The 11,457-nt window shown below is 44.0% G+C and overlaps 1 protein-coding gene across 2 annotated transcripts in view; it reads right to left on the bottom strand.

The window, feature by feature from the left end:
* Window positions 1-4,776, bottom strand: part of PMEPA1 (prostate transmembrane protein, androgen induced 1) — a 71,226-nt gene extending 66,450 nt beyond the window's left edge. The window contains exon 1 of one of the 2 annotated variants that reach the window (XM_039499213.1): window positions 4,259-4,776. In XM_039499213.1, the coding sequence (XP_039355147.1) occupies window positions 4,259-4,361 (103 nt within the window). In that variant the 5' untranslated portion in view covers window positions 4,362-4,776. The remainder of the gene's footprint in view (window positions 1-4,258) is intronic. The other variant, XM_039499212.1, reaches the window with a different exon arrangement.
* Between the last annotated feature and the right edge of the window lie 6,681 nt (window positions 4,777-11,457).

The raw sequence follows: 11,457 nt of genomic DNA on the forward strand, positions 1-11,457 counted from the left end.
AAGGCCAATGAAGTCATTGAAAAGGCTTCCATCCACTTCAGTGGGTTTTGGATCAGGATCACAGTGCTGATTGACTGACAGCATAGGAAAAGAGCGCAGTATTAGAAAGACACTGTTTGGTAGAGGAGCTAAGCAGTGTAACAGTATGACATACAAGCTTCTAGCAAAACTGGTTCCAGCTTACTGAAAGAGATTGTGCAAAAAACTGTTATTTCTTCTTAATTCTTCCTGGCATTGCACACAGGCAATAGCAACATCAGTGATTGGCATCTGTCTGCTGTGGAGTCTTTCAGAAACTGGACAAAAATCTGAAAATGGCCAGTACCTCTAAAAAAAAAAATTATATATATAATCAAGGAATAAGATTCAAAAACAGCCCAAACGGTTCCAAAAAAAACTCATGCCATGAGTCAGACTGTAGGAGAGACTTTTTCTTCAAAAGACAGACCGTACAGATGCTATTTCTTTTAATAGTGCTACTTTTTACATCATCACTGCCTTGATCTGACCTAGTTTAAAAAAAATAAAAAGTTCCTCAGATTCATTATGCTGCGGGACAGAGAAATAATTTACATTCATTCACTGGTTGGCATAAAAGAGAGCCATATCTTTATTACGTATTTATATAGTACAGCTGGGTATGAATACCTAACATGGTTTGTTATAGTCAAAAAAGAATAATGGTCTATTCAGTATTGGTAGTGTTAATAAAATCAGGCAAATCCAGTTTAGTTTTGTCTGAACACGAATGAGATTAAATCAAGATTAAAGGTGCATTCTGTACAAAGGGCATAGTTTATTTTAAAATTCAAGATGAACACGTTTTAGTGCCCAGCGTGTGAATGCCAATAGATTTTTCAAAATTCAAACAACCTGAGTCAGCCCAGAATGTGCAGGGAAACGCAGGAATCTGACCATCCAAAATCCTAAGGGCCCAATACTGTCCTGAACCCTCTCTGTACAATGGGCAAAATTCCCTGCTGGCATCAATGGGTACAGCTCAATTTACTTTCACCTACTTACACCAGGAACTAATTTGGCCCAATAGGGTTGCCTGAGTGTAAGTGAGGGCAGGTATGTGCCCCAAATTTCCATTTTCCACTCAATGCACCAACACACCCAGGTTCAGGTTCTGCCCTGACTCCAATAGCGTTGCACAGGGTGTAAATCAGATCAGAATCTGGCCTTCTAGATGTAGAAAAACCACACAGGCTGAAACACTTTGACAAGATTGAGTTTCCAGACAATAAATTTAAAAGTAATAGCTAGAAAAGCCAATCAACTTCTCAAACAACAACAACAAAAAACTACAAAAACACTCCTATCCCCGAAACTAAAACCCCTCACACCAAACCAAAGCTCGCTTTCTAGCTCAGCTCCATACGGTCCATTTTCAAAAGGCAGAATGGCAAACACAAAACTGGAGATATTTGGTCCGACAACGTACTCACTGCTACTCCATTTTTATGGATTTAAAAACAAAAAACTACTTTTCCAAATATTTGCTCCATTTCTGTCTGTAGCCCTCTAACCCCCAAATAACTACACGCATACATCTAATTTAAATGTAGTGTCTAATCAAGATATCTAAAAGCAATATTTATCTGTTCAAGTGTTGACAACACTAACCTTATGGGTCAAAATCTCCTGACCATCACTTCATCAGAAGGGAGAGAAATGTTGTCTATTTGGAAGAGCAGACAACTAAATTAACCAAACTGCCTAAGTGTCAGCCCAAATATCATTATGTTTATGTTTACATTATTAGCTGAGGGGAAGGACCTAAATGAAAAATGATGAATTTGAAAAGGATTTTATATATATATATATATATATATATATATATATATATATATGCTGAGTGGGGGAAGATGGATAATAATTGTCCATTGTACAAACTACTCAACATTATATATGGAGGTAGCATTAAATGCAGTTTTGTCCTAATCAAGCAAATTCCTCGCACAGCTTTATAACAAAACCACATTAATATGGCTAGGTTTTATTAATGTGTGGATGCTGTGACTCATAAATATTCTAAATCCTAAATAGCAACAGATGAAAGATCAGGGCTAGCATGGAAAAGCCATTAAAAATAGCAACAGTTCTTTTTAAATTAAGGAGCTATTCTATCATTTCAATGGACTTCCTCATCTTTAATTAGGAGAGGTTTTTGATAGGCAGAACCGGACACTGCTCTCCCAGCAAAAACTTTACATCATTTGGGGGGGAAGTTCTGTGTCTAGGAGGTTTGTATTCTGCTCACCAAAGTCAAGACACCAAGACTGCTTGACAGAGCCCAGAATGGAGAACGACATGGTGTTTTGTTATTTTTACCTTTTGTATAGTACTTGTGATGTTTAAATACCAGACAGAGTCTTCCTGGAGAAAACACTCAGCCCAATATGTGGCAACAGCATATGTTAAACTGGCTAATGAGTCAAGTGTGATCAGGATCATACATGGGTGTCTACACATCAATGCATTCATGTTAAATAGTTTAGGATGTGACACATATTTGGAAATGTCTGCAGACCAAAAGAAACTGGAGCAGAAAGACTAAGAAAAGGACTGAATTCTATTGCCTGATGGTTTTTTACTTCACTCTGACCCTTTAGCAATATCTCTACAAGTTGTTTAGCCCCTGCAGTTACCCCTTAGGTATTCACAGACCTTTGTGAACAGACCCAAGCTTTTCTGTATTTGGTTTCACAGTCTGTCTAACAATACAGCTTATTAGCCAGGCCCTCTTCCCCTTCAGACAGGCAGGAAAACGTTGACTTATTTAACCACCCTGCAGGCTAGACATGGTCTTAATCTACTTCTCAGACCTAGCGATTACTATTTATAGTCACAAATTCTAGATCGCTGGATGTACATGTATATCCCCCCTCCCAAACGCGCGCACACACACACACACACCACAGACAAGTTGATGAGACCGCTTAATGCTACTACTACACCATTGTTATCATCTTGGGTAGGGGGAGAGAAAAGAAAGGAGAAAAATACAGACATCTTTCTGCAACTTCACTGATTTATCATCCTAAAATCAAGATATAAAATAACAGCTGACTGTACACTTCAAAGCTGGAATTAGTACAGAAGGTTAGTGGGACCCGCATAATCTCCCTATCACAGCCACATCATCTGAACTGCACCCTTTAGGAACAGGCAACGGAATAACCAAGAATGGAGCTAATGCACTCCCCAAAATCCTGCTCTTTGCAAAATCTAAATGAGGGTAGGGGAGGAGAATAGAATAACTCAATGGGTAGGGGGAAGCAGAGGAAAAGAGGGAATCACAGTGAGGGATACCTGGGATGTCAGGTCCAGGGCAATTATGGGGGAGAAGCGTTGTAATAAAACAAGAGGGATGGTGTGTGTCTGGGGGAGGAAAGGACGCCTGGAGCTACTGGATCCGCCAGCCTAACGCTGGGACTCTGCATGTGCTTTAAATAGCCCTCGCAGTCTGTTTCCCCGTCTGCCTTGGGGGCGCAGGCAGAGACAAAGCTAAGAGAAGCAGCCAGCTGAAACTGACTAGAACTCACCCTTCCCCAGACAGAGACCTCCCTCTCCCCCTGCCATCCCAGGAACACTAACCTGGCAGCAAACCCTCCCTGCAACGCAACCTTTCTGACTACACAGGAGAATGCACAGAAGTCTGTCCGATCTCCTGTCCGCACTTAATACACCGACTCCACCTACAACTGAAAGTCCCCCACAAAGTGCCCTGGGGAGAGGGGAGAGTTCGTTCCTTACATACATTGAGATCTTTCAAAAATGTAACCACATACATTGATTCCCACCTATACAGCCGCAACTTTCGAGGGTGGAGGAGAAGGAAGTAAGAGAATTGGGGGGAAGGAGGCAGGAGAGGGCTGAAATCGGATTAAAACACACACAAGTGACACACACACACCTAAGAGGTCATCACCGCGACTCGCTCCTTTGCGGCGCGTTACGAGAAAAGGTGTACCGGGGTGGGGGGCGGGGGAATTAAACAATATTTGTTTTTAACAAGAAATTAAAAAACAACTTTCCCTTCTCCGGGAGGCAGCCGGGGAAAGGCAGCCGGAGTTCAGAGCCTGCCAGCCAGGACCGGGGAGCAGCAAAGATTCTGGACATTTTGTATTTCTAACCCCCCAAAGCGATCCACCCGTGGGGGGGGGGGGGGACGGACCCAAACCCACAGCGACAGCGAGGAAACTTGAGCGGGCGGGTCCGCGGGCTCGGGAAGGAAGGCGCAAGTACTCACTGATCTCCATCGTCTGGAACAAAGACCTTTTGCAGTTGCATGTGCAGGAGACATTGGGCTGGGTGGCTGCCGCTGTGCTGTTCACACCCATCAAGCGATACATTTACCAAAGGGGGAGAGCGAAGAACGGGAAGGCAGCCGGGCTCCCCGGGCAGCGCCGCATCCAGCCGGGCTCCTCCTGGAGCTGGAGGGGGGGGGGGAGGGGGAACTGCGACCCACTCCTAAGGCGGCCCCCGACGGACAGAGACGGAGACCCGAGCCGGGCTCTGCTGGCTTCCCTCCCCTCCCCCCGCCGGCCGGCCCGCCCGCCCGCCCGGGAAGTTCGCTCAGGGCTGGGTGCGTGAAACAGACTCGCGACTTTCTCTCTCTCTCTCGCTCGCTCCTGCCCGGGCAAGCTCCGAGCGGCTCCCCCCGCCCCGCCCCCTTCGCTCCTCCTCATTCAAGTCCAAGGAGATGCAGCTTCCTATGGAACGGGGCGTCGGAGGCAGGCAGACGGGGTGACGTCAGCGCCAGACTGGGACTGCCCTTTCCCTCGCCCCGCCAGGCGGGGAGGGGGAGGAAATAGACGCGGGGGGGGAGAAGGAGGCAGGTGAGTGACGGCTCTGCTGGCCAATCCCCGCCCCGCGGGAGGCGGAGCGCCCGAACCCAGCCAAGCGCCGCTGCCCCTGACCCGGGCCCGCAGTGTGGGGCGAGCTCGGTCGGGCGGCGCGTGCGGTTCGCAGCTCGCCGGGGCGTCGCTTTGTTCCCTGCTGTGCCGTGCCCGGGCGGAGCCGCTCCAAAGCCCCCAGGCTCCCGCTGGCCCCGGCGGGCTTCGGGGCGAGCCCCGGCCGGGCAGCGGGCTCTCCGGGGGCTGGCCGCGGCAGCCCCGAGCGGTGGTGGTGCAGGTCGTTCCCGGCGGTGTGGGTAATAATGACCCGTCCCTGGGGAGCGGCGTTCAGCGCCTTGCCCGTCCCGCGCACCCGAACGGAAGGGGGGAGCTCGCCACCTGCACACGGGGACACCCACACCAGACCCCCGAGCAGGCGACTCCTGCCAGGCCTGGGGCTGCAGGCCAGCGAGGGCTGGTGGCACATCGCCCCCCGCTTCCCCTGGCGTCTAGCGCAGATCCCCACCCCCGGCGAGCCTGCAGCCCCGAACTCACGCAGCAAGTCGGTGACGGTCAGGAATCGAACCCTGGGGCCAAATTCTGACCTAAACGATGCTAGTGTAAATCCAGAGTAACGCCACGGTGGCTGCTCCAGCTCCACAGCGGTGTAATAATGGAAATTAGGTGTGCCGGCTCCCAGCACCAGGTCAGTTCCCTAGATTCCTAGAAGATCATCCTGACTCTCCTTATACTGGGGTAGGGGGCAGCACAGTTTATAATGAAGGGGGTTATAAGAATCAGGCTGTTGCGAAGCACCGCAGTGTGCCAAATGTACTTCCCAATTACTATACATCTTTGATTACTGTGAGAGTATTCTGAAAAAAAAATCACTAAAACAATTCCCACTGCATATGTTTTAACAATAATAAATTAATTACATTTTTATTAATCATTTACATAAATTTCACGACCAAATGCAGGAACGTTGCACTTCAACCTGTTACTAGAAGGTTTTCCTTCCTTTGTAAGGAAGTCTGCACAGTACAGGTTTGCTGTGCAAGTCCCTGCCCTGCTTTTCAGAGCAGCACAGCTCCCCTTGACTTTAGCAGAAGTTACACTTCTCAGCACTTCTGCAAATGAGGCCCCAGAAATACTGTATTCTTGGTTAATGCTGTTGTGACCCACTGTTATGTACAGATGTGTTTAGGAAATCTGTAATGTACATTAAAATGCACATTCCAGAGAACACTCTTAAGGTAATGCTGATTTTTAACCTTCCCTGAATCAGGGGTTCTGAACCTTTTTCTTTCTGAGGACCCCTCCACAACATGCTATAAAAACACCATGGCCCACCTGTGCCACAACAACTAGTTTTCAGGCTATAAAAGCCAGGGCTGGCATTAGGGGGTAGCAAGCAGGGCAACTGTGTGGGGCTGCATGTCACGGGGTCCCACGACATTAAATTGCTCAGGCTTCTCCTTCAGCCCGATGCAGTGGGGCTTTGGCTTTCTACCCTGGGCTCCAGCAAGTCTCACGCTGGCCCTGCTTGTAGCCCCCCAGTGGACCCCAGACTCCTGGTTGAGAACCACTGCCCTGAATAATTTCTAACTACTTGAAGCATACAAAATCAGTGCCCTCTTTTGAAAATTTTGGCCTTGGACTATACAGGGCTTTATCACGGTTGTGTAATATGACTAGGTCCCTTCAGCAGAGACAGAAACAAAATAGGGCATTATAGTATAGCAACATCCCTGTGGCTTTGCAGATTTGGTTGTATAGATAGATGCTAAGTGAAAAGTTGGGGGAGCTTTCCAGGGAAGGGAATGTGGAGGTGTGAAAAATAAAAGCTTTGAGGAAAACACAGAATACCTGATTCTGCTGTCATTGAAGTCAGTGGGAGTTTTGCCATTGATTCAGGCTCTGAAGTTATAAATCTTGAACCTGTGGTCTTTCTGCAGGAAAATTTCAGTGCAAACTTTGTGTGTATGTGCAGTAGTTACAAGATTGGGTTTATTGTAAGGTCACTCTGAGGCTTGCCAAGGCATGATGGTGCCACTGGTAATTCTTATGAACAGGAGTTTCAATGACTTCAGAAATTCCATGTCACTATTTTATTTTTGTAAAGGCACCAAAAGCAATTAGATATTGTATGGTCTAATCACTTGTCAGCTGAACCAGCATTCGCTTTATAGGCGCAAACCTCAACAAATAATCCAAAGAGATACAGTTCCATTGTCATTTAATTTAAAAATGTCCAGCCCAGTTTAATTTTTAGACAGATATAAGGGGGGAGAGGAGGAATCATCCCCACAATGAGTGTTTTGTGCCAAGTTTTAATCAGGAGTGATTTTTTTCAGTTGAGAAATAGACCTGTGAAAATTGGGGTTTATAATGAAAATGCTGATACACGCTTTACTATAGTGGTGTGAACAAGGTCCCATAATACTTGGTAAATCCTGTTACTGAGAGATAACGTCAGATTCAATTATCTTCCAAGAAGGCATATTTTCCCATAATTCTTGATAACTACGATTTAGTACTTGGAAGTAGTTAAAGGGTCTTCACTTGGGCCTATGCTCCCTAAAGATGCTATCATGAATATTGTGCTAAATAAAAAGAATACAAACTGTGAATACCAAATTAAAAACCAAAATCTCTTGCAAAGCCATAGAAATCATGGAGGATGAAGGGAGATGGTCTTGGAGTCAGGCATGATTTACTTATTGGCAAGTTTGAACTTTTATTTTCACCCACCCGAAAATAGGATTTTTTTTCACATGATTATTTACGATGTGGTTTCAAATAATCCTTTATACTCCTTGGAGATGGCTATCTCCATCTACCCTTCAGGAAAATGCCTGATGGAAAGAGACATGTTATTGAAAGATTGATTAGGCTTACCACTATGCCATCTGACAGTAGGTATCTCCAACAATAACTAGTCCAGTATGAACAGGGGGAAGAAGTCTTGCATCAGATAGAAAATGAGCCTTAAGAAGCTAGATTTTGGTTCCTAAAAGTGTAGTGCTAAAAGGATACGAATTTTTGTAGAACTACAGATGGCAAAGAAAATCTATTAGGTCACTCTGCCAATTCAACAGACTTTTCTTTCCATAGTAAAAGGCATATTTGAGTGCACAGAATACAGCTTTGAGTTAAGGAACTAGGAGGAGGTAGTGTCTGTGGTTAAGGCACAGACTGGGAGTCAGTAGGTCAGAGTTATTTTTTTGGCTGTGGAGCACATATCCTGTAGTCAGGCTATGCTTTTCAACCCTGGGTGGCTCCCTCAATTAGGCATGTTTGTAGGTACCTAAAATTGTGGTCTGCTTTTTCAGAGGCATTGAGCACCCCAACGTCAATGGGAGCTGGGAGAGTTCAACTCTGAAAATCACAACAATTTTTAGGTGTCTAAACATGGATTGAAGTGTTTAAATGTGAGTACCCCAATTTGAAAGTTTTAGCCTAAATCAATTGCTCAGGGTTACATGAGAAGTCTGTGGTAGCACTGGGAAAAAAAACAGTAATCCTCTGGTTCCCAACTCTGTGCTTTAGCCAAAGCACTGTCTTCTTCCAGCTCGTTAAGGTGTGCCTCAGTTTCCCTGTCTGTAATCCCTATCTCCCTTATGGGTTCAATTCATTAATGGCTGCAAAGTGTGCCAAGATCCCCTTTGTTAAGCACTATGAAAACACAAAAAATTGGTTTTGTTACTGACATGGAAATGCAAATAGAGAATTTAAATGTTGGTTTCATATCTAAGAAAAGCCAGTTTAACTTGATGCTCAACTAAACTAACTAGGGCCTCGATCCAGCAGTCGAAGCCTATTCAGCAAAGTAGTAAACATGTGCTTAAAGTTAAGCACATGCTTAAATGCTTTGCTGAATTGAAACATTAAAGAGGAATGCTCTGTTTTGCCTCTGCAGCCTTAAATGACTTGACATATTTCATTGAGGCTTGGATAACTGGATCTTTTCTTCCAAAAAAGCTTTTGATGGAAACTGAATAGCAAAGACCCTATTTCAATGGACCTTGCTTGCTTGCCCAAAAAGCTCTGTAGTTATGTGAGCTAAGCCTAGATCATACTACTGTACTTGCAACTAACATATGCCTTCACACTTACAGTGTGTAGTATAGTCATAAATAAGTCAATGTTAACAATACAACCTTACTCACATTTCATGGGAAACTATTGACGTTCTCAGACTAATCTTGCAATTAACCATTCAACCCTCTGTGTTCTGTCTTCTAATATGCATCCATGTTCCTGTACAAGAATAAGTGACATTCTGCATCATGTTTGATAAATAATTACTGCATTTCAGGATATAGACTTTCTCATTTAGGCCTCTGCACTCTTTGCACAGCCAAACTTCCTCTTGAGGCTAGGATTAGGTAGTTATCAATTGGAGTCAATGGAGTTTGGGGTGAGCAGGATCAGGCCCAGACTTAGCTAAATGGGAGTTTTGCAATTGACTTAATTGGAAGCAGGAGCAGGCTGTAGGTGAGTAAGAAAGAGCAGGCACAGGAGATGAAAGGACATCTTTCTTTGTGGCTGGGAAAAGGTGGGGGCAAGAGTTCCTGTGAATCATCTTTCTTGTTTTAAGGGGAGATTTTACAAGTTTTGTACAGCTTTGGCAGATATAAGCTCCAGTTTCAGATTTAGGCTTCTGCAAGTTCACACATTTTCTTAACCTTTCATCCAAGATAAATAATTAAATAAATAGATAGATCACTGTTTGCAAGTTGATGCTGGTTTAAAAATGCAACATTTACTACCGAATTTAATCAGAAGAGCTATGTGTGGCCTTAGGAACAACCAACATTTTTCCGATGTGATGTAAGAATGAATAATTAAAGTAATTCTAGATGGGGCTTGTAAAAATTAAAGAACATTAGATGACCTTTACTGATTTATTCCGAACTTTGTACTAATTTTACTAATCCCCCAGTAATGTGGTGGTTAGAGCATAGTCTTGCACTCAGGAACTCTAGGTTCTCCTGGTTCTACCACAAACCTAGTGTGAACCTAGGCATGTCACTTAACCTCTCTGTGCCTAGGTTTTCCCATCTATGAAATGGGGTTAATTTTACCTCCCAGGGTTTTGTGAAGTTTCATGAGTGTTCGCAGTGTTTTGAGACCCTTGGATGAACTGAGATGCATAAATTCATCTTCTGTTCTCGCTGTGTTTTGATTATAATATAATTTTACTCCATTTAAAAAACAGAAGTTCCTTCTGCACGTATACAGTTACATGTTTAAATCTTTGCTTTTAGGCCTTACTACAAACACTTCAGATTTTAACAAAATCTGTTAAGCATTTGAGCTACCCAATGTAATTATTATACTAAGTATAAGTTCATATAAAATACCATGAAAAAACGACCCATAATAGAAATAATTAAACCTAGGAGTCAATTCATTTTCTTCAGAAAATAGGTCAAGGCAGTTTGGAAAAAAAAAAAAGAAAAGAAAAAACACAAAAACTCAACAGCTCCCCAAAGATTTGTTAAATAAATAGGTGTCCATTAAAAAGACCAAATATTTCACAGCATTAGTCTCAGGATAAATGTTAAATCGATATTCACTAACGCAATAGGGCAATAGTTACCATGGTGAATAATTCTATATTTATTTTCAAGCAAGCCTTATTTCTAACAATTCCAGACATGGTTTTCACTTTCTGGTGACTAACCTCTTAATCCACATTTCTTTTCTTTCCTTTTTGTTTTGAAACTGTTTGGTGCTAGGGATTCCAATCTGCTCCATGCCAGTTATAGCAAGTTCCATGGCATGGTAAAGCAGAACAGTGCTGAGCAGAGACACAGGTGCATGTCAGTTTCAACTGAGTTTTGCACTTGTAAAGCACCTTTCTTCTGAGAATCTCAGAATAGTTGACAAGAGTTATTCACCCTACACCACATTCCTATGAGCAGAGTAGGGGAACAATCTTCATGTCCCACTCAACTCTTCCAGTGGTTCTCTACCTAATCTACATGTCCACCCACCCCGGCATTTATACTGTACTCATCAGCATAACTCATCCCTGGTGGCTGTTGAATCGTCCTCCTTTCCTCTCCTTTGGGTGGATGCACCTCCATTTCTTTCCCTTTATCGGGTGACTCCCCCTCAGCCATGTTCCCCCTTCCCTCCCGCCCCTGGTGGCTACTGCTCCATCTCTCACCTGGTGGTTCATGTTCCATCATTCCTGGTGACTTAATTCCAACCCCGTGTATGGTGGGATTTAAAGAAAAAAAAAGAAAAATCAGTTGGAAAATAGTCATCATTAGGGTCCAGTGTAAACCCTCAATTTAGATGAAAGAAGACAGTTCACAGCTGCCTTGTAGCTAATGCTTTATTCTCTGTCTCTGGAAACTTACAGTATTTGCCTGGGTCACATATGGGAAGTTTTCTTCACAACCAGGAGGGCTAGAAAGTCCACTTGTCTTTGTTTGTAATGACAAATTGTACTGAAACCCCCTTAGAATGTTACTTCAGTCGGTTCCATCTGATTTTGGTCCCAATACAACTCCCACTGAAATCAATGGAAAGACTCCAACTTAACTCATATTTCGCTGGAAGCACCGGTAAGAAATGTGGCATACCACTAACAAAA

Source organism: Mauremys reevesii, linkage group 13, assembly GCF_016161935.1.
Source record: "Mauremys reevesii isolate NIE-2019 linkage group 13, ASM1616193v1, whole genome shotgun sequence".
Taxonomy (NCBI): domain Eukaryota; kingdom Metazoa; phylum Chordata; order Testudines; family Geoemydidae; genus Mauremys; species Mauremys reevesii.